A 27,505-nucleotide genomic window follows, 5' to 3' on the forward strand; every position below is an offset into this window, starting at 1 on the left:
TTACCAGTTACTAATGGCGCTGTAATTATGCAGAAAAAGACAGAAATAAAACCACCAATCAGCATCTGAGCATCTGATGAACGCGTAATATAATCGTCATCCATGTGCGACCAGATCGCAATTTTTATAAACAAGAAGGTTCCTTGCTTGATAGCTGGCTTAGCTACACGTTTTATGACAGTGCGTTCAAATCTATTGATATTATCCCAAAATCGTGGTTGTGTTCGTGCGCTAATTCACCGATTACAGACTACAGAATCAGTGTTAAGGTATCGCGCTGTAGCTGTTTTTTTTCTATGTTTAGTTGGTTTACTGGCTAAATTTGCATTAAGTCACAGGCTAAGCGACACGCGCTTGCCTAACTAGATCATGTTAGCAAGCAATTTATTTATCATCTCCTTTGGGTAAACCATAAGTTAGCCAAGCCATGGTATTTGGTATCTACTACTATGATGATAACAGGCTTTGCTTCACTAACGCTGTATTAATGAATTGTCTGGCTAACCAGCTCGGGCACAACATATAAATGCTGCCGTGCACATGCAGGAGAAAATAATCTCCATTTGCACATTTTTAAGTAACTAGCCTTGGTCCCTCGTGTGCTGTAATTCGATGAACTAAGTTATACATACTCTTCCCAAACCGATGCATGTCTTTCAGTGATCGCAACATGACCACCCTAACCAGACAGGACCTCAATTTTGGACAAGGTATTTTGCATTTTAACTCGTGGTTAAATATGTCCGATATGTGTTAATTTAGCATTTAATTAACTTTAATGTTGTATATGTACTTCTGCAACGGCAAAAGGAGGCTACGGGTAATTTGATGTAGGTTTTTACATTTTTAAAGGGATGGACTCTTGTTCATCAGCCATTGTCGTGTTGTGCTCTTATTCAGTAAGCCGTTGAATAACATCTGTGTTGTGTGTGCTTTTGCAGTGGTTGCCGACATACTGTGTGAGTTTTTAGAGGTGGCCATTCACTTGATCCTTTACGTCAGGGAGGTATATCCATCTGGCATATTTCAGAAGAGGAAGAAATATAATGTACCAGTCCAGGTAAGGAGACCAATGTTCAAACGATCTTTGTTCAAATGTTACTAGCGTACTGTCAATAGAACAATGCAATAAGATTTTTTAAAAATACACATAGTTGGACACACTTCCAATCTATTTCAGTCAGAAGGAAAAGCAAAAAGATTCATTCAAGCCCTGCATGATTGAAAGTGTGACTATTTGGACTGGTTGTCTTGTAATTTTTCAGATGTCTTGTCACCCTGAACTAAACCAGTACATACAGGACACTCTTCATTGTGTAAAACCCCTGATTGAGAAGGTAAGATACTGGGGGGGGGACATTTGCAGTAGTGCAATTATGTAAGAAATTAATGCATTAAACCCAGATATGGAGCACAGCCATAGTAATCATGCGTCTGCATTGAATAAAGCAGTGATGTTTCTTTTTTCTTTTTTTTGGCACTGCAGAACGATGCAGAAAAAGTGGTGGTTGTCATTATGGATAAAGAACACCATCCAGTGGAGCGATTTGTGTTTGAAATTTCCCAGCCTCCTTTGCTTTCCATCAGGTCAGTAGTCATGTCTAGCTGAATGCACCACTAATGAATTTTCTTCAAGTAGTTAAATTGTTGGGAACATGAGTAAGGGTTACCATTGGAGGGTCAGTATCTATACTTTTCTCTTTGACTGTGTCAAAGGCATGTCATTTAATTCCAGCTCGGCTAACAGGAGGTTTTTCTTCAAATATCTGTCTTTCAGCTTGTACATGTAATTTATTAATTAATATGGCTGGATATTTTGAAGTTCTGAGTGATCCTTAAAGGCCCTTATTGGTTGAATTGGTGTAATGTTGGTGTAATGTACTGTTGTAATTCTTTTGGCATGAAATCTTTGCAGCTCCGATACTTTGCTGTCCCACATGGAGCAGTTACTCCGTGCAGTCATCCTGAAGATCAGCGTCTGTGATGCAGTTCTGGACAACAACCCTCCTGGTAAGATTCACTTCATCATAGAATATCTTTCAAGTGCAGTCCTGCTGGTCTGTGAGAGTGAATACTGCTGTGCTCTGAGCGTAACTGCGTTGCGTGTTTGTGGGTGGATGAGGTGAAGAAGTACTGTTCATCACATAACATTACAGGCATTTAGCCGACGCTCTTATCCAGAGAAACCTACGCAACAGTTTGATGTGTCCTGCCAGCATTGTACAGTAACTGTCCTTGTGCAGGGTGTACCTTCACAGTGCTGGTGCACACCAGGGAAGCAGCCACACGCAACATGGAAAAGATTCAAGTCATCAAGGTGGGTGGTTTCATATAATGGACGTGTGCTGACATGAAACCCATTCAATAGATTCCAAGTTTTCTGTGCTTCTTGGTTTCTTTCTGCCAATTTAGGGAAAACAAGCCATGACACTTTTTACCTGCTCTGCTCATTATAGTGCCTGACAGAACGTCAGCAACCAATTCTGTGGCTTTTCACATTGATCTTCATGCAGACTTTAATGGCCAAACTCTTTTCCTAGGATTTTCCCTGGATAGTTGCAGATGAACAGGAGGTGCACATGCGGGAGCCCAGACTCATTCCGCTAAAAACAATGACATCAGACATCGTAAAAGTGAGGCTTTTCACACTGACATGACATTTTACATTTTAGGCATTTAGCATTGCTCAAATGCAGAACTTACACAGCTTACATTATTCTACATTCAAACTGTATCTACCACGATATTTACTGGATTAATTCAGGTTTAAGGGTAAAATAGCAGTGCCCCACCTGGGAGTTGGAACTACAACTGGAGTAACCAGCCCAGATCACTAAGTACTTTGCTCCACTACTCCTCAGAGATTTTACACCGTCAATAAGCCTGTCTCTCATAATCATATGTTTAGAATAGCAACTGTCATGGTTTACATTTTTGGGAAATATTTTAATATCTTTTGTGTAACTGACATTCAGAATTGGCATTTAAAAAGGTGTACACAGTTTAAATGTGTTTAATAAATGGAATGTGTTCTTTCTTCAGATGCAGCTGTATGTAGAGGAAAGGGCTCAGAAGGCTTCTTAACTCGCACTGGGTTTTCCCATCATGCCTGGCTGCTGGACTCATGATGCTGGAACATGAGGAGAGATGACGACCCCTGGGTGTGTGACAGTCATGTGATTTAAAAGCAGACAATGTTGTATTCTGGCTGTGGAACAGAGGGCTGACCTGTGGCTGAAACGGCCAGGAGAAATGACTGTGGAATTCATGCTACATGTGATGTTGTGTTGTGTCATGTGCATTTTAATTCATAAGGTGGGACCTCATTGCTGGAGATGTTTTCCACATTCATACATGCACGCGTGCAGCTAAGTTGTCACAGAAATGCCTTGGAGAAGAATATAAGAATGAGCGATTTATAATTGTTCAACAGAAAGAAGTAGAATGTTGTATTATTTTTCCAATTATTGATGTCATGTAAAATAATTCCATTTGTTTCCTGTATTATGCATAAAAAACTAGGCTGTAAAACATTTCCCATTACTCTCCATATTTTACACAAATTAAAAGATTCTGTTTAAATGAACACTTATTAAATGGCTTTTCTCTCTAGAAGAGACAGACCCACTCCTGGTACTGATTCTGAATCGGACCTGGCTGCTTATGTACTGTAATACAAGCCTGTCTTAATGTTGTAAGTTGGCATAAAATACAATTCACGGGGCAAGGAATACGAAACACTGCTTGAAGATGCTTTTTATTCTCTGCCATGACTTTTTGGGTACCAAGCACTGAAGTATAATGTTGATGCTAATTAGTTGATAAATGGATAGTTTGGATCTGCAGTTTGAATCTGGACAAAAGATCTGAAGTTTTAGTTATTTTTACATCCCCAGAGACCTGGCTAATAAAACTGAGCTACCAGTAACTCTGTTCTCACCGGTGTACAGTTGCAAGAGTTAAAGTAATAAATATGCTATCTAAATATGAAATACAGGACATATTCTCCTGACTCAGTGTATTGCAATTCATACTGAATGTCAATATGTGCAGTAGTCTATAAAATTCAATGTTAATAAGTGTAAAAAAGTATGATTAATAGCCAGAGAATGTTACCACATTTCATAAATTGGTTCAATACAAGTGTTAAAATTATACAATTTACCCTACCCTTAAATAAACAATTCTAACCAATTGATCTTAATGTAGTGTATTCTATAATTAATTGCTCAGTCTACCTAATGGTCTACATCATGATTTAAAGAAACACTTGAGCTCGACTGAATCTACATTCCACTTACCATTTTTAGGTAACTTCTAGCAAAAAAAAAACCATGATTTTAGAACTAGAGGTACAACGTTCTCTATCGACAAAATCGACAAATCGACAAAATGCTACAGCCGCTGTATTCAGCAGAATATGGCAACAACTTCCTTCTCTGTCACATGTCGGTTTCAGTTCTTATCTGAGGCGGGTGTGGTTTTTACGCTGTGTGTCTCGGCGGTTGTGAGGGGAGCCATTTTCTCTCCTTTCTGTTGCAGTCTTTGGTGGAACGCTGTCCGATCGTCGATTATTTTCTGGGGGAAAGAGACACCACGGGATATTTGACCTTTGAAAACCTTGCTGCACTGCACAGTAACACGAGTCATTGTGCTTTTGGTGGGTAGATGACGAGCATGTAAATCAGCTCCATGTAGAGGAGGAGTGATGGGATTTAACCCTGAATGGACAGTGTTCTACCTGCATGGTCTGAAGAAGGGCAGCATCAGTGATTTCAGCCTGGGGTTGTTTAGCACCAGGAGCAGAATAGGCAGCCTGAATGATCTTCGCCCGCAGCCTTTCAAACTAAGAAAACAAAAGAGCAAAGTACTTTAAAAGTACGACTTAGCCCTGGAAACACCCAGAGAGTCATGTAATCTGGCATCACTGACACACATTACTGTGATACAGTGGTTGACTTAAAGCCTTGGCTAAGTTGATCTATGTGAGTGCGTTGGTTAGACATGCAAGCATTAATTCTGAGTCACCTCACCGAAGCTGAGCTGAGCTTTCAAAGACACCATCTGAGATAGGAGGAACTATGCAACAATACCATATGGATGAGAAGTCAACTAACTGTGTCAGAACTATCCGGAGAGAGCCATCGCTGGACTGATGCATTTGAGCTCTGTGCACTGAAGAGGTCGTTTACGATACGATACAACTTTGTTGTCAGTCTGCACTGAAATTCATTTTGCATCCTTAGGAAGTTCCGTTCAAGAGATTACATGCAGATTAAACAAACAGTTACACATATGACACTCATCATAGACGTACATAGCACATCAAACAGTCATGACAAACATACATATCACATTATATCCTCTGGATTCAGATCTCAATTAGCAGCACACTGGTTTTGGTTTAGCAACAGGATAGACTGATGTATAAAAGAATTCTTCAGCCTGTTGCGTTTAAATTGAGGGACTCTGAAACGCCTATTAGAGGGGAGAAATTGGTATTCTCCGTTTAAAACATGCGAGGAGTCTGAAGAGATACTGTTAGCAAGTCTGACCATGCTCTTGTTGTGAGTTACTTGAAAGGAGTGTATCACAAGTTGGCCAATAATCTTCGCACTAATTTGGATTTGATTATATAGTTTAAAGTTTCACAGATAGACTGCTGAGCCAGGCGGTACTGCAGTACAGCATGACACTAAGGTGGCTCTGTAGTGCAAAACACAAAAACAAAGAGAAAACGGAAGAACAAAATCTTTCAGCCCTGATGTGCAGATGCAACATACAAAAACAAAAAGGAGTGGTCCTGAGGTGCAGATGCAACATACAAAAACAAAAATGTGCAGCCCTGAAGTGCAAAACACAAATACAAAAAGAAAATGCAAAAACAAAACTTTCAGCCCTGGAGTGCAAATGCAACATACAAAAGCAAAAAGGAGTGGCCCTGAGGTGCAAATCACAAATGCAAAAGCATGCAAAAACAAGCATGTTTTGCACTTCGGGGCTACTAGTTTTTGTTCTTGTGTGTTGCATCTGCGCCTCAGTGTTTTGCACTTCAGGGCTGCATGTTTAAATGGACTGCACTTATATAGCGTTTTTATCCAAAGCGCTTTACAATTGATGCCTCTCATTCACCAGAGCAGTTAGGGGTTAGGTGTCTTGCTCAAGGACACTTCGACACGCCCAGGGCGGGGTTTGAACCGGCAACCCTCCAACTGCCAGACAATCGGCCTTACCTCCTGAGCTATGTCGCCCCATGTTTATGTTTATGTTTTTGTATGTTGCATCTGCACCTCAGGACAATTCCTTTTTGTTTTTGTAGGTTCCATCTGCACCTCAGGGCCGAAAGTTTTTGTTTTTGCGTTTTCTTTTTGTTTTGGTGTTTTGCACTTCAGAGCCACCGTATGACACTCTGGATGACTGATTTAAAAAACAAAAAAATAATATGGCTACTGGCTCCAAAAGATCTGAGTCTATGAAGAAAGTAAATGCGCTGCTGTATCTTCCTACAAATAAGTCCAAGATGGTTGGCATCTTTCATAACACCCAGGTATTTTTATGAGGGGACTTGTTTAATTCCTATGTTGTGAATTGTCACTGGAGGCAGCTGACAATCAGGAGGAAGGCCAAAAAAATGTTCTCTCTCTTATTACTGTTGATAATAAAAGCATTGTTGTCACACCATTCAATTAGCCAGGCAACATTACACTGGTACAGTCTGGGGTCATCGCTGTTAGTCAGCAGGAATAGTAAGGTGGAATCATCAGAGTATTTTAAAATAAACCGGTTGGGCACACTGGTGGAGCAATCCACGGTGTACAATGTAAACAACACAGGTGAGCTAATGAAGCCTTGAGGTGCTCCAACATTAGTCCTGTGTTTTAGGTTTGTTGAGGTGTTTGGAGATGAGATGCACAAGCGTGACAACTGCATGTTCCGTGCTGCGACCTTGCTTAAAGTAGGACTGAAACGGAGCTTAGCCCAGGACGCGGCTTGCAGCCGAGCAGTGCCCCGGAACGCACGCACACGCGAGGCGTACCCTGGTCTGCACCTGCTCCAGGGACACTTTGGCTCTGTTGTGCTGCAGGTGAAGGGCGGTGATAATGTCCTGATTGGCCTGGGCCTGCCTCTCCAGCTGAGCCTGAGCAGCCCTTTCCTTCGCCAGGTCCGTCTGCAGCCGCCGCAGCTCGCCCGTGACCCCGGCCGCCTCCTGGCCCTTCTGCGACACCTCCTCCTTCAGCTGTGCTGTCAGCTGCCCAATCAGAGATGAGCAGTTACCATGGCAACGCAACTGACAGTGTCTCTGTAAACAGCCTCAGGTAACTTAAGGAGGGTAAAAACAACTGAACAGAAAGGCAAAGAGACCTGCAGGCTTTCTGTTCTTTGAGTCAGGAAGCCTAAAATAAACCAACGGTGCGGTTAAAGGCCGCTTTTCAGTCAGGCTTGGATGCTTTAAATGAAAGCGGCCACAGCAACAATGTGTTTTCAGATCTGTGGCAAAGCTTTCAAAGAAAGTAACAAGAAAAATAGGCTACCAATTCACATCTTATCAAGACACAAAATACACAAGCTCCCGAGTGGCTCAGTCATTAAATGGTGCTTGCTGGGCCCTGTAGCTATTCACATCACAGTGACATCATTAGGTCACTCGGTGCGCGAGTCGGTCATGGCAATACACAATTTCCTTTGTCCTGTGAGGGGTGAGGTGGGTTTACTTCATCTATGGTTACTTAGGTTACCGCTTGCCGGCGGTTTCACATTGGTTCCTCCCAACAATGTCGCAGGTGCCACAGGCAAACAATTGTTGTCAGTGAGAGAAAGTCATCTCCTCCAACTGGTGCTAGTTCTGTTGTACTGTAGTGCTCTGTAGCTGTGGATAAGTCACTGGTCTAAAGGTGAGAGCTTTGGAGGTATGCATGTACAAAAAAAAGCTAAATAATCACAGAAATCATCTGCTTCACCATTACCTCCATCCCTTCAGAGAGAGTGCAGAGATATTTCAGTCACCATGGTTACCATTCTCTTTAAGATCCACAATGGATGGATTTAAGATCCACAACTTAAATCGATGACAGTGACACAGTGGCACACAGATAAAAAATGAAATAAAATTATATTGTATTTGAATTATATAAGTAACGGGGGAGACCAGGAGAAATAGTCTTACATAGAAACTTACTCAAAAACATGTCATTTATCCATCGATTATCTATAGCCACTTATTCTTGGTCACTTCCTTGTAGTAAAGAACATTCTTGCACCTTATCTATTTGGTATAGAACAAAACAGGAAGCCTGCCCTAATGAGATAGTGTTTAGGGAAATAACGCGCAGAAATGTTATCGTTTCTATCGTTTCGGTAGCATATCTTGACAGAATGTCTGTGTCTTGGTTTGACATACAGAGAAGCAGAAAATAAATTCTAGATTCTTCCGCAATACAGAATGGGCGCACGTAAATGTAAAATGCACATGTATTCCATACCTGCCGCAGGGCATAATTTTCGGTCTCCAGTGCTGCAATAAGTTCCTCGTTGGCCTTTCCCTCCCGTAGACAAGAAAACTGAAAAGAAAGCCGGATGAGTGAGGAGAGTTCATTTCTGTAAATCCTCCACTGGCATGGAATCATCACCGAATGGAGTAGTACTGATGTAAATACGACCTCTGCCCCAATGGCTGTTCTCCCCCTTGAGCCCGCTTTGATGTCGTAGCTTGTCATACCTCCTAGTTTGACTTAGCATAGGTTAGGTCAGAGCAATGTTTACGGTGTGAACTGGACTTAATGTGCTCACGGCTATGAATAACTGTTACAAAATGAGTATTGTACCTTATCAGACCTGTGTTTTATAGTTGTTCCAATGACCTTCGGTATGCACTTATTGTGCGTCGCTTTGGATAAAAGCTTCTGCCAAATACACGTTATGTAATGTCTGTACCTTTCTGGACATGGCCTGTAGCTGTGCCATCCTGTCCCTCAGCTCCTGCTTTAGCTCCTCCACCTGGGCCCTGGCTGCGGCCAGCTCGCTGTCTTTGATTGACAGGGCTCGCCTCAGAGAACAGACCGTACCTGGAGAGGAGAAACAAAGAAGCTCAGCAACACTTTGTTGCAGTTAGCTCGCCTTGGGGTTAGCAGTGGGGCATGGCAGGATCTGAGAAAGCAAAGCAGAGTGGAATTAGCTTTTTTTTAAGTGACCCATGCTACACGTACCAGTGGAGATCATGTAGTTATTTTTGGTATCCTCCAACTCTTGCATCAGGGCCTTTTTCGTCATCTCACATTCGTCTTGCTCAGCCAGTGACACCAAGTTCCCAACATTCTCTGGTTCTGAATCGGGGCACTACACAAAAAAGACAAAAAGGCTCCCATTAAAACCTTCATTCTGGAATATGTTCAGTATTGAATGTATTTTGCTATAAAAGGTACATATCTAAAACACATTTAGCAGTGAACAGTTTCTCAGTCGTCTTCCCAGTTTTAAAATGTATCACTGCAATTTAAAATTCAATTCCTTGCCAAAATCCTTCTGAACGTATGAGATGAATAAAAATCTGCGGCTGGTGTTCTCTTTACCGTGTTCTGCGGTGCTTCTTGTTGCATCTTAAAGTGAGCCGACTGTGTGCCCAGCCCTGTGGAGACCCCAGTAGCACACTGAGAGCTGGGCTGTTCCATCCTCTGGATGTCCTCCCTTAGCTCTGAGATTAACTGACCCTTCTCCAGGGCCTCCTCCTCCTCCACCCTGTGCAGGCGCTGGATCTCCTTACTCAAGCTCAGGATCAGCTCTGCCTACCGGTGCAGATGACCAAAGTCAGCAAGAAGCACATTAACACAAGATGGTCGTCTGGGTGCAGTTTAATAGTGACTGGCTTCTGTGACTTCCATGTTTGTTTTTGTGGCAGCTCTAACATTATTGGCCATATCATAGCCTACAGGGCTTGCAACATGCTGTTGCAAACAAATGCTGACTTATTGGTGATCAAGTCAAGCCATATTTATAGTTTAGTTTGGTAAGGCTGTCCTAAATTCATTTCTTACAAATTTTCAACTCATTTGTAGCTACCGGATATTTAAAAACGACTATTGGTTTGTTTGGATTCACGGGACATTTACCAATCGCGACTACAGCCCTACAAGCAACACCATTTTTTGGTACCTCTCTGGAGGAGTAGCAAAATTTAGTTGCAAGAACTATACACAGTATGCTTCTTCCGGCAATGGCAACACGCCCAGAATCCGTGGGCACTGTTTCACAGCACAGTACAGTTTGGTATGGCATGGAAGTGAGAAAAGGCCCTTTCATTAGACAAAGGTCACATGCAAAGAACGTTACACCCTTAGGGAACTCTGATGGACAAAGTTTGTTTCTCAGAACAAAAACGGGAATCAGAGCAAGAGTGAAAGCCAACATGGAGGAACCATGGAATGAGTACATAAGTAAGCTTGAAGACGAATCACAATTCATACCAAAAGGTCAATTCTAAAGGAATGCTGGTAATCTATTAGCTTCAGCACCAAGATATGAGCTTGATTAAAATCTTATTCCTCATTGGGAATTCTTAAAAGCATAACAGACAATACGCTGCTAAACTCGTGTTAGTATGGTACTCTGGAAACCATGTCAATACGGAGCTGTTCTCCAAAAACTGAAGGCACACTACAATGGACTGCCAAATGCCCGTAATGGACCCACAGAGACTCCTGTCCCATTGAGCAGGTTTACCTGGGCTTTGACTGCTTCATCATCGTGAGCAAGACACAGTTGATCTGTGACTTCTGTCAGCTTCTCCTTGAGCACTGATATCTCATGATCTTTCCTGCAGCACTGCCACTCAAACTCTGACAGGCGACCGACCTCCTCGCTGAGCTTTAACAAACATTGCTCCTGTTACGAAAGAGAAAGTAGAGTGGCAAACAAGCATAAACCCTTTCCACAACATATCAGATTTAACCTTATCCAATTGAATGGGTTTGTCTGAATATGCATTCACTGGCTAGTCACTAATAGCTGAATTGCAGCATATACAGTATATACTGTATGTCTATATCAGCGTTTCCTACCCGTTAAATTCACATTTCTTTACATAAAAAAACATTGGGCACAAATTAGAATGCAAAGTTCACGCCCACAATTATTTGCCTTCAACTAAATTAGGCTTAAATTGAATCAGAAAATTTGCTTCATTGCTACAATGCCAATATATTCTAAAAAACATCATCCACTGATCGACAACGAAGGAAGTAATCTGTAACATATAAACACATTAACACAGCACAGTGTCCGTAATCAAATGGTTATGATCATAAGCCTTGTAAATGGATGGTAAATGAATGGAAAAAGAACATTACACCTTTTCCAAAACCGTCAGTACCAGGATTCAGCCACACAGGTGTTCTCTCTCACCTTTTCGTGTATTACAGTCAGGTACCATGGCAACTCGCCTCCTGTGCCATTGGCCACAGCATGGTGGGCAGAGCTGGGCCTTATCTCTTCAGTCCCTCTGACTCCTTCTTCATTCAAACAGGAAAAACTTCCAATGTCCTTTTGAGAAGGCAAACACCTGCAGACTTAAATGCAACATTGATCAATATCCTATGCAGCACACATTAAATAGAAAGGGGACAAATTGGTAATAATATTGGTAATAGTTTTCAGCAATTTACACCCTTGATACAACTCTGAACACAGAATTTTCAAATAAAAGGCTAATGACAATCTGTGTCTGCTTCATATTTTTTTATGAGTTGATTATGATTATTCAACTGCGCATATTTGAAGGAGGTTTGATTGTACACTCTGGTTAATTTCAGGAACATTAATATTAATTGTTGAAGTAGTTACAGGTTTCCTAAAAACACAGGCTTTTGGGTTTGTCTCGCTCTGGGTGGTTTCTTTAAACACAGCACATGTAATTATCTCCCAATCACCTCGATGCTTTAATGTTATTATCTTATTAAGCTTGTGAGATCATGCTCTGATTGTCCCATTAAACAAATGACACAGAAGATAAGATTACAACTGATATTTGGAGATCAGCTATATGTAAGTAAACATCTTGAAGAGTGCAGACTTACTGGTTTTGAGATGTTTGGTTGAAGTGTTGGGACACTTTGGACACTGACTGTCTGCGCAAGGCAAGTGGTTCTGCTCATTTCGACAGCCCTGTGGATCCACTGTCAATGAGAAGTCTCCCTACAATGTGGGAAAATATTAACATTACATTACTTCTAAAGCAACTTACACAACTTTTTTTTTGTTTCATTACATAGCATCCATTTATACAAATGGATACATACTTAAGCACTTTTACTGTAAGTACCTTGCTGAAGGGTACTACAACCGGTTCCCAACTGGGAATCAAACCTGAAATCTTTAAGTTATAAGCCCAGATCCTAATACTTAGGCATAACGGTCACCTTGCTGTGTGAGTTTGACAGGGCCCAGCATGGTATCTGTGTCTGCAAGCTTTGAGTTTTCACTCCACTCCAGTGGGCTGTCTTTGGCCTTCCCAATGGGGTCTTCTCCGGCATAGCTGCCATCATTGCCCCTGGAAAGAGTTTCCCTGCATGTAGAAAGGACCAAAGAAGTGCATGTCGCTGCAACTGCAACATTTACACATCCAGTGATTTTCTGCTCCAGGAATATTCATGAGTACTGACTGGCCCTGTACAGAGGAAATATTATTCAATACTATCTAGCATGTAAAGAACTACACATCAAAATGTGTATGCTGATACCCGTCATCTACAAGCAGTGCGTACACTGATAATCACATTGCCTATTTCATAACTAAATGCATATCGAACAGCAAAAAAAGTATAATGAACATTAAATGCACTGTCAATATTTTTGGTCTGGCAACTGGCTGAAATTATGAAACCAACAATTTACATTCAATAATACTTTTAGATTTCATTTGCAGCTATATATATATATATATATATATATATATATAATATATATATATATATATATATATATTTTTTTTTTTTTTTTATGTTTATCTAGTAAATAAGCTGTCCACACCTACCTGTAGAAGGATTTTTAAAATGACTCCCAAAAAGCATTTGACTGGACATTTAGTTTGAACGGGACGAATATACCGTCAAAGTGTAGGCAATCAAACAACCAGCTGGTTTTAAATGAATGCAGAACTAGAAGAGCATTGAACCGACGATTCTACTTTGTTGTCAGCGTTGCTAAGTAACAGATATCATATCGTAGGTTTTCTTACATTTTTTCTCGTTTATTAATGCATTGCCGGCTATAATTACAACACAGGCTACATTATTTCCAAAATATACATTTTTTGTACATTTTTAGGCAACGTAAATATATATTTTATTTCATTAATTGCTTACCCTTCGGTAAAGGAACCTTCCAGATAGACTAACACTGAAAACAGCCTTCGGAGCTCCTGATTACTCAAGCATGAACATTTATGTAGGCTATGCATCCCATGATCCCATGTCCACAGCGTCAATGAGCCGCTCTCGCTCTGAGCAAACTACGCGCTTGCCTACGTGACGTCTGTATGCGACCTTCCGCATAACCCAGTGGTGTCAAACTCGTTGCCATGGAGGGCCGTGTGTATGCAGGTTTTCATTCCAGACTCAGATCTTGATTATATAATTAGTTAAATTATTTGCTGAATTAGGGATGCAGGTTTGTGCACAATGGTGACCCGACGTCTATGGTGACCCGCATTGTCTAAATAAAAATGTTCTTATATTCTGTGCTTCAATGCAGTTAAACGCATATGGCTGAATGAGTAATTGGACTCAATTAAGGCAGCATTAATTGGTTGGAATGAAAACCTGCATACACACGGCCCTCCATGGCAACGAGTTTGACACCACTGGCATAACCCCTACGCAGAAGTATAAAACCTTTAACCTAACGCAGCAGAGGTTTGGACTGTGATATATATATATATATATAGCTAGGTTAGTTTCAAACTAAGTACAGATTCCAAGGACAAATGGTTCTCAATGCGCTGGCGAGTCCGGTAAGTCTTACATTTATTCTGGTTTATTAGGTTATGCCGAGCTCGACATTAACGCTTGTCCGGGACAAGCAAACTTTATGATAATTGTTTTATTGGTTCCAATCAGAGAATGTAAACATTATTCTATTATTGTTTTTCAGTTGTGTCTAGTTATCCCTTCCCTCTGTGGTCTGATTGTGCATTGTGCCCTCCTGTGTCTCGTTAGGGTCTTGTCTATTTAAGTCTTCTTCTTCCCTGACTCGGGTGCTGGTTCCTTGTGTTTTCGCTTGTGTTTCCGTGTGTGTTTTGCACCGAGTGTCTGCCTGTGTTCCTGCTTCCGTGTTGCCTGAGAGTTTGCCCGAGAGTTATTTAACATGTTTTTTACCAGGCTGGATCGCGGAAACCAGGACTTCTACAAAGGGAAGAAATCTGTCCATAATTTTGTGAATTATTATACATGGACATCTATCAAGCTCACAGTAAAGTATTAAGTGTTAAACTCAGTGCATTTTACTCTGTACATGTGACTCTCTTGGAGTTGAATTAACACGGTTTTATTGTGCACAGGAATATGCTTTCAGAGGAAATTAGATATGTGGCATTTTAAAGTCCCTTTATGGATGGTAAGAGAAGTTTTGTCTCACTACCTTATTTAGAATAGCTTTGGTGCTTCTGTTATAACAAGTACATTCTCACACTTTCCTGTTTCTGACTTCTGTCTTCTGTTCCCCATTTCAGCTTTTGTTTGAATGTCAAATAACAATATAATGCACTCCCTTATCACAATCATCAGGTAACATTTGTCATAGTCATGTCGCAGATATGTCTTCCTGCCACCTACCAATTCATTTTTGTCCCCTGTAGGCATGGCTGTGGGCCCCTGGGTGCTGAAGCTCTAAAGCTCCCCACCCTCTCTCTCTCACACCTCTACCACTGACATTTCAACTGCCACCACACATACAGAAACACGTACAAAAAAGGATTGTTAAACTGTCAAACTGCAAAAACTTTACCAGTAGGTTTAATGGTGGGATAACGAGCTACTGGCTTCAGTACAAAAAAGATCATTAAAATTTGGGTAAAGATTTGGTAGCTTCGACATGTATATTAAAAGTCAAAATCGATAGTGAGACAAGTAGTTGCTATGGTTGACCTACAGCGCAGCAAACTTTGGACTGTTTTAGGCGTGGCTAATTTCAAATACAGATTCCAAGGACAAATTGGTTCTCGACGTGCTCGTGAGTCAAGTAAGGCTTAAATTCTGTCTGATTATGAGAAAATGTCAGGAATAATTAGATTATAAAATGGTGGCAGTTATTTTTTTAACACGCGTGAAACGCTTAGAACGATTCAAATATGCTCTGTTCTGTTCGCTAATGACATTGTTTTATAATCTGTAGGCATACGCTATCTCGAGAAATGTTGTTTACTGTAGGACAGAATTTTTTAATTTTTATTAGACCATTAAATTGTGTATATTCATGGTTATAAGTATATTAGACGTGATTAAAGATTAAAACGGGTAAACAAGAGCAAGCGGAGAATTCCCAGTCAGCTTTCGTTTTCGTGTTCATTTCTGCTGTGTATCGAATGGCGTATGCGTAACACATGAACAAAATACACAACTAAAGTTACTGTTATTACTTTTTAAACCTTTTATAGCTTCATGAGTTGTTCCGAAATCCAAGTAACATGACCAATATATAGACCGCTCACGTTGTATTGTTTCTGCATGCTTCGTAAATTAGAATTAATTTCCTGAGGAGTTCAGGACTTTTAGCGATATAATAAAAATGTTGTGAACTGGAGTAGGCCTACTCTCAGGCCACCGAGGGTCCATTCTGTCATCACTTGGGTCACTCACATATGTTTGCCCATTGTTGGAACTGGAAGGTTACTGAAATTTAACTCAAAAGAAAAAGCCACGTCATTCTATAATTTCTGTTAATGTGCATTTCAGGTTTTGTTTACCTTTGAATCCACTGAGCTCTAAAAGAACGTGTATATAAGTTACCGTTTTAGTTATGTTGCAACCTCTCCTGTAATGTACTGCTGATTGAATGCAGAAATGAAATTAAAATGAGGAGTATGTAACATTAATCTTCCTAGGCTGAATCACAGAAACCAGGACCTCCACAAAGGGAAGAAATATGACCATAATTTTGTTAATTACGACGGATGGACACCTATCAAGCTCACAGTAAAGTATTAAGTGTTAAACTCTGTAAAACAATAGCCTCTCTGAGTCCATTTTACTCTGTACATGTGACTCTTTTGGAGTTGAATTAACACTGTTTTATTGTGCACAGGAATATGCTTTCAGAGGAAATTAGATATGTGGCATTTTAAAGTCCCTTTATGTATCGTAAGAAATTAAAGTTTTGCCTCATTACCTTATTTAGTATAGCTTTGGTGCTTCTGTTAGGACATTCTCACACTTTCTTGTTTCTGACTTGTGTTCGGTTCCCCGTTTCAGTTTTTGTTTGAATGTCAAATAACAATATAATTCACTTCCTTATCACAATCATCAGGTAACATTTGTTATAGTCATGTGACAGATACAGTATCTTCCTGCCACCTGGCAATTCATTTTTGTTTCCTGTAGGCACGACTGGGTTAAGACACAGGGGGCCCCTGGGTGCTGAAGCTCTAAAGCTGGCGGTATACTCGGTAAGAAGAATTTAAGGATTGAGATCCACCGGCGAACATGTCCACGAACACTGTCAGTATACTCCGTGAGAACACCACACCATTTAATGTCACTCCATGCCGCTGGGGGGCGCAGAATAATTGCTAAACAGCTATTAACCGGGGCTGGAATCTCGCCCAGACCTCCATCTCGCGGCTATGCCATGGATGTATAAAGAGAAGGGCTACACGAGATCACAACACAAAACGACAGTGGCGGCGGTGATGGAAGCACAAATGCGACAGACAGATAGAGGAGTTTAAAGTGGCTTTAGTTTATCTAGCTATGCAAAAGAAGAAAAAGGTGAAGGAGATGGTACGTTCGCCCTCTACCACACCAGTACAGGCAATGAATGAACCGGAAAAGAAAGCTGAAGTCTGCCCTCTGAACTCTCAACTGTGACGTAACCAACCATGTGATATTTGGACCAACAGTTGAGAGGGGGAGGTCGGAGAAAAAAGACATTTTCTAAGTTCTCCCTGGAGGCCGTCGCACACTGCACCGTGAGAACACACAACACCGCGTGTTTTTGTTCTTCAGTTCTCATTCCGTTTTTTTTTAATCAGTTCTACTTAAGTATACCACCTGCTTAAAGCTCCCCATCCCCCCTCTCTGACACCTCTACTACCACTGACATTTCAACTGCCACCACACACACACATACAGAAACACCTACATAAAAGGATTCAGTTAAACTGTCAAAGTGATAAAAAGCTACTGGATAACGAGCTACTGGCTTCAGCACGAAAGTCACAAATAATTCAAATTTTGTTTAAGATTTGGTAATAAGGAGACAGTGGAGGAGAATGCACCAGACTTTGCTTCCAGTGTAATTTGTACTATTGCTTATGCTTCAGGCATATCTATTGCTCCTGTTCTGTGGCCTCGCCTATTCCTGTGGAAGTGCAGAATATGAAATTAATGGGGAGTGCTGTCCAATGTGCACACCTGGTAAGTCACCATCTTTTATCAGAATAAAGCTTCTAATGCAGTAGATGTTGGCTTGCAGGGGTTAAAAAGTGAAGGTGCTCTTTATTTTGTCATCATTGAAATGTCATTTCAAATGGGTATATTTTGGCTTTGTTTTGTGTCTTTTTTCTGATTAGGGACACGTGTTTATATACACTGCACGGAGTACACTAGCACCTCCTGTGCACCGTGCACTCAAAAATCATTCATCCCCGTGCCCAACGGTCTGTCTCATTGTTTGCCTTGTACAGTGTGTGAGCCAGGTGAGAAGATTCATATTCAACTAATGTGTTCATTCATGACATGGCCATTTGCAACATGCTTGACTGTCTTTTTAATAATATATAAAAGATTTCTTACAGTAATTAAAATTCAATATGCTGTTTTGACTTGATGGTGAATGATGAACAGGTCTATTATCGAAATACTCAATGTTTTAATATGCGTCTTTATTCACCGTTCCTCCACAGACTTGGGTTTAAAAACAGAGAGAGAGTGCACCCCCACCTCTGACACAGTGTGTGGGCCTCTGGATCACCACTACTGCACTAAGACTGATAATAAGGGGTGCACATTTGCGCAGAAACACGCCATCTGCAGGCCTGGACAGTTCATCCTACACAGTGGTTGGATTGCATTAATATCTTGAAGGGACAGTTGAGTTTTTTTTATATTCCAGGGTTAGTGAATGTTTTTGATTGGCGGATGCCCCGACAACAGCCATTGTGAAGCTGGTGGGTCACCCAGAGGAAGCAGATATATTTGTCACAATACTGGGAGATCACCAAAAACTTCTGTAGGCATATAGAGTATGCTTCATCGCAGACATAAGTTGTCTGGGCCAATCAAGAACATACACTAAAACTGAAATGGTATCGGAAAAACTCCAAAATGAACTATGGCTTTTTCATCCTTATCTGTTTAGTAAAATTCAAAGTCTACGTTTCCGAAAACGTCTTTTGAGATTTTTAATTTCTTGACATACCTTCCCGTATATATTTTCACAGGAACAACATCGACTAATACCGAATGTGGAGACTGTCCTGATAAAACCTTTTCTAATGAATCCTTTTCTGCATACTGCAAACCACACACAGAGTAAGTTTCCTGCATTGGTTCCCAACTTGCATCATTTTCCAGATGAGTAAATCAAACTGGGATAAAGCAAAACAGAACATTGTTGTGTGTATTGATACTAAATATAACCCTGAGGTTTATGTGATATTTCGACTTATTATATTTACTTTTATTATATTTATTTTTGCGACAGTTGCCAGTCCTTGGGACTTCAGGAAATTACAGCAGGAACAAACACATTGGACAATGAATGTGGACCAAGAAATAGTCCTGTTTCCATCGTTCTTGTGACTGTACTTGTAATAGTATCAGTTGTCATATTGACAGTCATTTTGACAGTCATTTTCATTTTAAGTAAGTTTCTCCCTCTGTCTGGTAAGACTTTGAATTTTATTTTTAATAAACTTGTAAATGGTGATGCAGTATTTTCTGAATTGAGATTGACATTTAACATTTTGGAAAAGATTAACTTGTATTAAATTCTTACTGTGTAAATGTTTAAGTGATAAATAATTCAAAACCCAATTCTTGACAAGTAAAATGTTTAATTATTGACTCGGCACTACTTAAGAAATTGCTGTCTGCTATAGTTCAGTTGATGTTCCATTGCTTTTATATAATTCTTTTTTGTGTGTATCAAGTATCTAAGGTGAAGAACACAGCTGGAAGAGGACTTCATATGAGAGACTTCCTGTAAGCGAAGATATGTCAAATCAGGATGGACAACAGAGAACTGTTGTTTTGAGCTGAAAGTTATACTGCCCCATAGTGGCAGCCATAAGAATGATGGAATGCCCTCCTCCAGATGCAGCTGGTTCAGCCCCTACTCCACACCTGTTACCTGCATAGCATTATCACCCATTGGCCTTCCAACTCGTCTCTCCTCATGAACAGAGTTATCCTTGCCCAGCTTCAGTTTTATCTTGTGATTGACATTCATGCACTGTTTATGTACATTTTTATGTTTTTATACCTGCACTATACAAATAAAATTGAGCTGAATTGAATTCAGTTCATTGGAGCAAAAAGACAAAAGTTAGTGTCATTAACTCTTGACGTCTTATTATCAATTCACATATCTTTTTAATTTAACCTTATCTAATTGGTGAATGTGCTTATCTAGATATACAGCCATTTGCTGGCTTGTCAAAAATAGCCGAATACCAGCATACATGTGCACATTAGTATATCTGACCATCTGAATATTCTTCTGCAGCCGTTTGGGCATATTTTACCTTTGTCAAGCAAAACTGTCGTTGGTAGTTGAACTTGGACCGTTGTTATGCAACAAATAGGATATAACAGGCCAATAGTCCGATTGTAACTGTTTTATATATCCTCTTAAACATATGTTCCCAGGGTCCTACAGACGGGTACACACCGCTTATCTCACGTGTGTGATGGTCGCGGAACCTCTTGCTTTTCATTTCGGCTCGAGCCTCGCTGCAGCGGCGCATCATCTAGAGTTTCTGCGTGGAGCCTATTTTTCACACGTGAGGCGCGTGGTTCTCAGCAAAAATAGATAGTGAAAAGATCTGTTGATAGTCATTGACATCACAATGACATCACACCAGTGACTATGGGGGTATTACTGTCTAAAAAAATAAAGAAATAAACGTAACTGATCCACAAATAAATGTAGCTCTCAATAAATGTAGAGGCTTTTCCTTTTGGCTCAGCTCCTTCTTCACCACCACCATCTGATAGAAAGCTTGCATTACTGCGGCTGCTGTACCTAGATGGCAGTCAATCTCCTGATACCTTTCACTTCACTCATAAACAAGACCTCAAGATACTTGAACTCCTCCACCTGAGGTAGTTGCTCCCCCTCACTTGAAGGGGACAAGCCATGTTTTTCCAGGAGAGGATCATGGCCACAGTCTTGGAGGTGCTGATCCTCATCCCAGCAGCATCACACATTTGCCACACCTGATTCTACTAATTAGCGGCTCCACGAGATCTCTAGCTATTGAATGAGGTGTGCTTTGGTAGGGCTGGAGTGAAAACCTACAATGCAGTAAATCTCCAGGACCAGGTTTGGGCAGCCCTGACGTAAAGCAATTTTCTTGATGCAATATTCAAATTTCTTTTGTTTTTATATGATATAATATACAGCCCTGCAAGGACTATACTCTGTAGGTAATATTACTATTGGATCAATTCACTGTAAAATTTAAATGATTTAAAAAAAACATCTTTAAAAAAAAAAAATCCAAATAGCCCTGCATTAAAAAAAATAAATAAAAAAATTAATTACTCCTTTAAAAAAGATAGGAATTAAAGGGTTGTTGTTTCCTATGGGATGATTGCTTGAAATTTATCGTGATGACTTTTTTGCCTAGTATGTAACCTGGTTCAGTCTTCTTTTTATGCTCTATTGAGGTGCCTGCTGTTGTCCAAATGTATGCGCAGAATATAAAATGCATATTATGTGTAAGTTAGTGATTCTTATGAATGAATTCCTATTGAATAGATCCTAAAAACATTGAATGTCTATTTTTGTAATGCTTGTTTTTGAAAAGAGGCAATAATTGAATTGATTGTGTGTTCTTTCACAACTCTAGCTTCATGTTTAAACACCACGTGATCTTAATTGTCTGTCTCACAGGTGCACCTAATTTGTCACTAACTTATATCTATGTGTGAGAACTGCAGTGCTAAAACCCTAACGAAGCCAACTTGCTGGAGATAAAAAATCTGCATTGGAGTAAACAGAGTGTCCGACCCTTAAGTTATACACACAGTAATATGACATGACAGTGGTACTTTTGGTGGAATTCACATCACATTACATTTATTTGGCAGACACTTTTATCCAAAACGACGTACAATAAGTACATACCGAAGGTCATAGGAACAACTACTAAACACAGGTCCGATAAGGTACAATATTCAATATCAAGATAAGGATACAAGTGCAGTATAAGTGCAGGATGGAGGTACATGTAATATGAAAGTGCTACAGGAACAAAGTGGAAGGATATAAGTGATAAGAGTGCTCCTAGATTGGTAGTGCCCTGCAGGGTGGGGATAGTTAGTCCAGGTTTAGTCTGAAGAGATACGTCTTCAGACCACGGCGGAAGATGGGCAATGTCTGAGTGGTCCGTAGAGAAACAGGGAGTACATTCCCACACTGGGGGGCTAGGGTGGAGAAACTCCATGGTAGGGACGAGCGAGAATCATTCACTCGGATGGCAGGGGGTCGAAGTCACGCTGCTGCAGCAGAGTGGAGTGGTCGAGCTGGCGTGTAGGACTGAATCATGTCCTGTAATTGGTGGGGGCTGTCCTGTCGACTGCAGTGTAGGCAAGGGTCAGGACTTTGAACCATAGCTCTGCCCTGTGTATTCAGAAGCTCATTGTCTATCTCATTTTCCCTCCCCTTTCAGAGCATGGTCAGCTTCCTGTTTTGTAGTGCAACACCAAGTTGGTAGGATGAGTAGAAATTGTCACGTGATGTCCTGACCTTTCAAACCATCACTCATAATCCCCCACCCCAGTACCCCCAGATAGCAATAATCGCATTAGATAATGGATGGATGGATCCTCACTGTGGTAATTCATTGCTGAAAAAATACATTAACTGAACCCCCACCCCTCATTAAAATGTGCATATGTTAAGAAAACAATCAAAATGGTTTTAACATGTAAGAACAAGTCCATGCACACAGTAGCCTAACTGCACACAGCCCATCTAATATTATTTTTTATCAGTCCTTGTTGTCTCCCTATGGAGTCATGCATACCCTTACCTTCATCGTGCAGCTGTTCTCCCCTGTTCATTATTTCACATTGTGTAACAACATAAGACGTAACATTGCATTACTGTTCCTTTTTGATTTTCTTGTTTAATTCTTTAATATGCTAACCACTCATATCGCTTGTATATCTATCTAGGTCGTCCTCAGACAAGCCCTCCAGCGGCGTTTCCAGTCATCTCGATCCTCCATGCATCTGGCTGACTTTCCGGCCCTGCATCGTCCTTTAGTACGTCCACGTACGTTGTTGTGGGATGCCCTCGTGATCAATGCCCATGTGTTGGCTCCTACAGCACCAGTTTGCTGGCTGGGAGCTCCCGGTGTCTCTGGCAGTGACCGGCCAGCCTCATTCTCCTGGATGCTATTTTCTCACTCACCCTTGGTAACCCCCCATACAGATCCTTGATGGTAATATGTTTATTCTTTGAACATATTACCAAGTGTGTGGATTTCCACATACTTGCCATGCCGTTCAGAGCTTTCCATGCGAGCGCCTTCCTCACTTTAAGGTCTTGCTCTGACGAGTTGACGATCGGATCATCAGCACGTACTCTCCCTGTGCTCCTGGACTCCCAGGATCTCCACTCCCCTTTCTTCGGCACAGTGTGCAAGCTCCGCCAACCTCACTTCTTCTCTCACTGTGCTTGCATTGAATGTTCCCATAATAAATGGTCTCCGACAACACACGAGTGCATTAGACCGTGTGCTGTAGTCAGACTGAACCCTATCTTTCGGCTTTGGGGTCCCATTGTCATGCTGTCCACCAGGGGAGGCCAACACCACATCCTGCGTGATCCGTGGACTCCTGCCACTGGCAGTATGGGATTCTCATAACTGACTCTCCATTGTTAGGCTTTACAATGCTATTTGAGGGCTGTGGGGTGCTGTGGGTATAAATATGAAGACTTCTGTTCACATTAAAAAACTACTGTTTAAACAGCATCACCCTTTAATTGTTTATTTAAAATAAAGTTTTAAAAGTCTAATCAGGCAGACGAGGAGACTTAAACTGAAAATTGTTGTTAAAATGACAACTGATACTTCTAATACAAGCAGCACAGTAATCATGAGAATATCGTGGTGCACATTCACGTTCCAACGTGTTTTTTCCTTTTAGAATTCATCCTCATAATTGTGTTTAATTGGTAAAACATATTAACTGGGCCCACCCTTCATTAAAATGTACAGAATCGAAATGGTTTTAACATATCAGAGGCAGTACTAGCTGCACACATCCCATCTAATAGTATTTTTTTTAAATCAGTTTTTATAATTTCCCCCATAGTCATGTGCTCCCTTACCTTCAACCTCCAGCTGGTCTGTCCTGTTCATTCTTTTTCTTTCTGCCTGATCTGTTGCCTAGCAAAGTGGAGATTTTATCTCAGTAAACACAGTATTAACCATAAAAGTGTAGAGGTCATTTCATAGCCCCAGGAGTGACTACTGAATTAATTAAATTAATTAACCTTATAGCAAATGAAATTCTGCTCTCGAAAGATATTTGAAAAATTAGGCACAGGATGTAAAAAGCTTCTCACGTACCCTGTTCTTCTTTTTCCTCTCTGAAAGAAAAATAGTGGTTCGTTATTTAATTACTTGATACCTACATTACATTTTTTTTTAAATAACTTAAAAATGTTACATTACCTTTCCTTTTTTATTTTCTTGTTTAATTCTTTAACATTGAATATAACGAATCAACCAGTGGAGTAATGCATTTGCATTTTTTCCAAAAATTTGCCATGGCACATTACCTTTCTTTTTTGAATTCCCTGATTAATTATTAAATACAAGGATACATATAAATACAAGGATTGCAATTCACAAAATATAGGTACAGCCAACGTTAAACTGCTATTTAAACTGTATCACCATTTACATTTAGTTTATTAAAAATACAATTCAAAGTCTTACCAGATAAAGGGAGAGACTTACTTAAAATGAAAATGATTGTTAAAATGACAACTGATACTGATACAAGTAGCACAGGCACAATAATGATGGAAACAGGAATATTTCTTGGTCCACATTCACTGTCCGATGTGTTTGTTCCTGCTGTAATTTCCTGAAGTCCCAGGGACTGGCAACTGTCACAAAAATAATTATAATAAAAGTCCAAATCTCACATAAACCTCAAGGTTTTTTTATCAATACATAAATATGAGTAACAACTCCTTTTTGGTCTGATTTACTCATCTGGAAAATGAAGTTATTTGAGAATAAATGCAGGAAACTTACTGTGTGTGTGGTTTGCAGTACGCAGAAAAGGATTTATTTGAAAAAGTTTTATCAGGACAGTATCCACATTCGGTATTAGTCAATGTTGTTCCTGTGCAAATATATATTGGAAGGTATGTCAAAGCTTTAAAAATCTCAAAAAAAGTTTTCAGAAACGTAGACTGTGCAGTTAAGTGAGTTAATTTTATGAAACTGACACGGATAAAAAAAGGAATAGTTCACTTTGTGGAGTTTTTCAATACTATTTCAGTTTTACTGAATGTTCCCACTTGGCCCAGACAATTTATTTCTGTGATGAAGGATATTTTAGATACCTACAGAACTTTTTGGTGATCTGTCAGTATTGTGACAAATATGGCTGTTGTAAGGGAATCTACCAATCAAAAACATACACTGGAATATAAAAAACTCTCAACTGTCTCTTCAAGATATTAATGCAATCCAACCGTTGTGTATGATGAATTGTCCAGGCCTGCAGATGGTGTGTTTCTGCGCAAAGCTGCACCCCTTATTATCAGTCTTAGTGCAGTAGTGGTGATCCAGAGGCCCACACACTGTGTCAGAGGTGGGGGTGCACTCTCTCTCTGTTTTTAAACCCATGGCTGTGGAGGAACGGCGAATGAAGACCCATATTAACACATTGAGTATTTCAGTAACAGACCTGTTCAACACTGAATGATGAGTTCTGCAGTCAAAACAGAATGTTAAATTTTAACTCTAATGAGAAATATATATTATTCAAAATACAGTGAAGCAAGTTACAAATGGCCATGTTATGAACACATTAGTTGAATATGAATCTTTTCTCACCTGGGTCACAAACTATGCAAGGCAAACAATGAGACAGACTGCTGGGCACATCGACGAATGATTTTTGAATGCACGGTACACAGGAGGTGCTAGTGTACTCCGTGCAGTGTTTATAAACACGTGTCCCTAATCAGAAGAAAGACACAAAACAAAGCCAAAATGTACCCATTTGAAATGACATTTCAATGACGACAAAATAAAGAGCACCTTCACTTTTTACCCCTGTAAGCCAACATCTACTGCAATATAAGCTTTATTCTGATAAAAGATGGTGACTTACCAGGTGTGCACATTGGACAGCACTCTCCATTAATTTCATATTCTGCACTTCCACAGGAATAGGCGAGGCCACAGAACAGGAGCAATAGATATGCCTGAAGCATAAGCAATAGTACAAATTACACTGGAAGCAAAGTCTGGTGCATTCTCCTCCACTGTCTCCTTATTACCCAATCTTTACCCAAATTTTAATGATCTTTTGTGACTTTTTTTTGTACTGAAGCCAGTAGCTTGTTATCCTGCCATTAACACTACTTGTAAAGTTTTGCAATTTGACAATTTAACTGAATCCTTTTTTTTATGTGGTTCTGTATGTGTGTGGTGGTGGCAGTTGAAATGTCACTGGTAGAGGTGTGAGAGAGAGAGAGAGGGTGGGGCTTTAGTGCTTCAGCACCCAGGGGCCCACAGGGGGTCTTAATCCAGCCTTGCTACAGGGGACAAAAATGAATTGACAGGTGGTAGGAAGATATATCTGTGACATGACTATGACAAATGTTACCTTATGATTGTGATAAGGGAGTGAATTATATTATTTGACATTCAAACAAAAACTGAAAGCAGGAAGCAGAAGACAGAAGTCAGAAACAGCAAAGTATGAGAATGTACTTGTCCTAACAAGCACCAAAGCTGTACTAAATAAGGTAATGAGGCAAAACTTTAATCTCTTACCATCCATAAAGGGACTTTAAAATGCCACATACCGAATTCCCTCTGAAAGCATATTCCTGTTCACAATAAAATAGACAGCGTTAATTTAACTCCAAGATGGTCACATGTAGTGTAAAATGCACTCTATATGAGTTTAACACTTAATACTTTACTGTGAGCTTGATAGATTTCCGTCTGTCGTAATTCACGAAATTATGGTCAGATTTCTTCCCTTTGTGGAGGTCCTGGTTTCCCTGATTCAGCCTAGGAAGATTAATGTTACATAATCCTAATTTTAGTTGAATTTCTGAATTCTATCAGCAGTACTTTACAGGAGAGGTTGCAACATAACTAAAAAGGTAACTTATATACAGATTTTTTTCTTTTAGAGCTCAGTGGATTCAAAAATAAACAAAACCTGAAATGCACATTAACAGAAATTATAGAATGACGTGGCTTTTTCTTTTATTTGAGTTAAATTTCAGTAACCTTTCAGTTCCAACTATTGGCAAACATATTATGGGAGTGACCCAAGTGATGACAGAATGGACCCCCAGTGGTCTGAGAGTACTCCCGTTCACAACATTTTTATTATATCGCTAAAAGTCCTGAACTTCTCAGTTCGGGAAGTAAATTCAAATTTTCGAACCATGCAGAAATAATACAACGTGAGCGGTCTATACATTGGTCATGTTATTTGGATTTCGGAACAACTCATGAAGCTATGAAAGGGTTAAAAAGTAATAACAGAGTTACGATAGTTACTTTTTAGTAAGTGTATTTTACTGGTTCATGTGTTATTTATACGCCATTCGATACAGAGCAGAAATGAACACGAAAGCTGACTGGAAATCCCCCGTTTGATCTTATTTACCCGTTTTTAATCACGTCTTCTAATATACTTATAACCATAAATACACACGATTTCATGGTCTAATAAATAACAAAATTATAATAAAAATTCTGTCTTACAGTAAACATTTGCCAAGATAGCGTACAGACTACAAAACAATGTCATTAGCGAACAGAACAGAGCATATTTGAATCGTTCTAAGCGTTTCA

At 40.1% G+C, this 27,505-nt stretch overlaps 3 protein-coding genes and 1 long non-coding RNA gene across 32 annotated transcripts in view; 2 read left to right on the forward strand and 2 right to left on the reverse strand.

Moving 5' to 3' along the window:
* The first annotated feature begins 89 nt into the window (after positions 1 to 89).
* mad2l2 (mitotic arrest deficient 2 like 2) lies at positions 90 to 3,586 on the forward strand. Of its 2 annotated transcripts, none has more exons than XM_064297773.1 (9): positions 90 to 180; positions 661 to 710; positions 942 to 1,060; positions 1,266 to 1,337; positions 1,487 to 1,587; positions 1,916 to 2,010; positions 2,244 to 2,317; positions 2,541 to 2,633; positions 3,043 to 3,586. In XM_064297773.1, the coding sequence occupies exons 2-9, from the start codon at positions 671 to 673 to the stop codon at positions 3,082 to 3,084; spliced, it is 636 nt and encodes a 211-aa protein (XP_064153843.1). In that variant the 5' UTR covers positions 90 to 180; positions 661 to 670; the 3' UTR covers positions 3,085 to 3,586. The 2 variants fall into 2 exon arrangements, with proteins under 2 accessions (XP_064153843.1, XP_064153842.1); XM_064297772.1 differs by having other exon boundaries at positions 108 to 269.
* On the reverse strand, positions 2,926 to 13,499 carry LOC135233845 (coiled-coil domain-containing protein 27-like). 11 transcript variants are annotated; one of them, XM_064297759.1, is made up of 12 exons: positions 13,353 to 13,499; positions 12,402 to 12,538; positions 12,066 to 12,183; positions 11,395 to 11,558; positions 10,714 to 10,875; positions 9,567 to 9,779; positions 9,204 to 9,333; positions 8,932 to 9,062; positions 8,481 to 8,558; positions 7,037 to 7,249; positions 4,742 to 4,846; positions 2,926 to 4,578 (listed from the first exon to the last, which is right to left on the reverse strand). In XM_064297759.1, the coding sequence occupies exons 2-12, from the start codon at positions 12,531 to 12,533 to the stop codon at positions 4,456 to 4,458; spliced, it is 1,569 nt and encodes a 522-aa protein (XP_064153829.1). In that variant the 5' UTR covers positions 12,534 to 12,538; positions 13,353 to 13,499; the 3' UTR covers positions 2,926 to 4,455. The 11 variants fall into 11 exon arrangements, with proteins under 11 accessions (XP_064153829.1, XP_064153827.1, XP_064153826.1 ...); XM_064297757.1 differs by having other exon boundaries at positions 12,402 to 12,553; positions 13,353 to 13,479; XM_064297756.1 differs by having other exon boundaries at positions 12,114 to 12,183; positions 12,408 to 12,655; positions 13,353 to 13,454.
* Positions 13,500 to 13,537: 38 nt separating this feature from the next.
* LOC135233849 (tumor necrosis factor receptor superfamily member 14-like) overlaps positions 13,538 to 27,505 on the forward strand; it is a 69,599-nt gene continuing 55,631 nt past the window's right edge. The window contains exons 1-3 of the mRNA XM_064297764.1: positions 13,538 to 13,999; positions 14,367 to 14,462; positions 17,525 to 17,618. Of these exons, the coding sequence (XP_064153834.1) occupies positions 13,983 to 13,999; positions 14,367 to 14,462; positions 17,525 to 17,618 (207 nt within the window). The 5' untranslated portion in view covers positions 13,538 to 13,982. The remainder of the gene's footprint in view (positions 14,000 to 14,366; positions 14,463 to 17,524; positions 17,619 to 27,505) is intronic.
* Positions 23,264 to 27,505, reverse strand: part of LOC135233858 (uncharacterized) — a 35,799-nt gene continuing 31,557 nt past the window's right edge. For 3 of the 18 annotated variants that reach the window (XR_010323971.1, XR_010323972.1, XR_010323963.1), the window contains exons 2-11: positions 26,617 to 26,707; positions 26,465 to 26,520; positions 25,797 to 25,890; positions 25,517 to 25,642; positions 25,153 to 25,308; positions 24,707 to 24,797; positions 24,404 to 24,555; positions 24,011 to 24,030; positions 23,770 to 23,827; positions 23,280 to 23,352 (exon numbers count right to left, since the gene is read on the reverse strand). This is a non-coding gene — a long non-coding RNA (uncharacterized LOC135233858). The other 15 variants (XR_010323964.1, XR_010323967.1, XR_010323966.1 and 12 more) reach the window with 13 other exon arrangements.

Source organism: Anguilla rostrata, chromosome 11 (genome assembly GCF_018555375.3).
Source record: "Anguilla rostrata isolate EN2019 chromosome 11, ASM1855537v3, whole genome shotgun sequence".
Classification (NCBI taxonomy): Eukaryota; Metazoa; Chordata; class Actinopteri; order Anguilliformes; family Anguillidae; genus Anguilla; species Anguilla rostrata.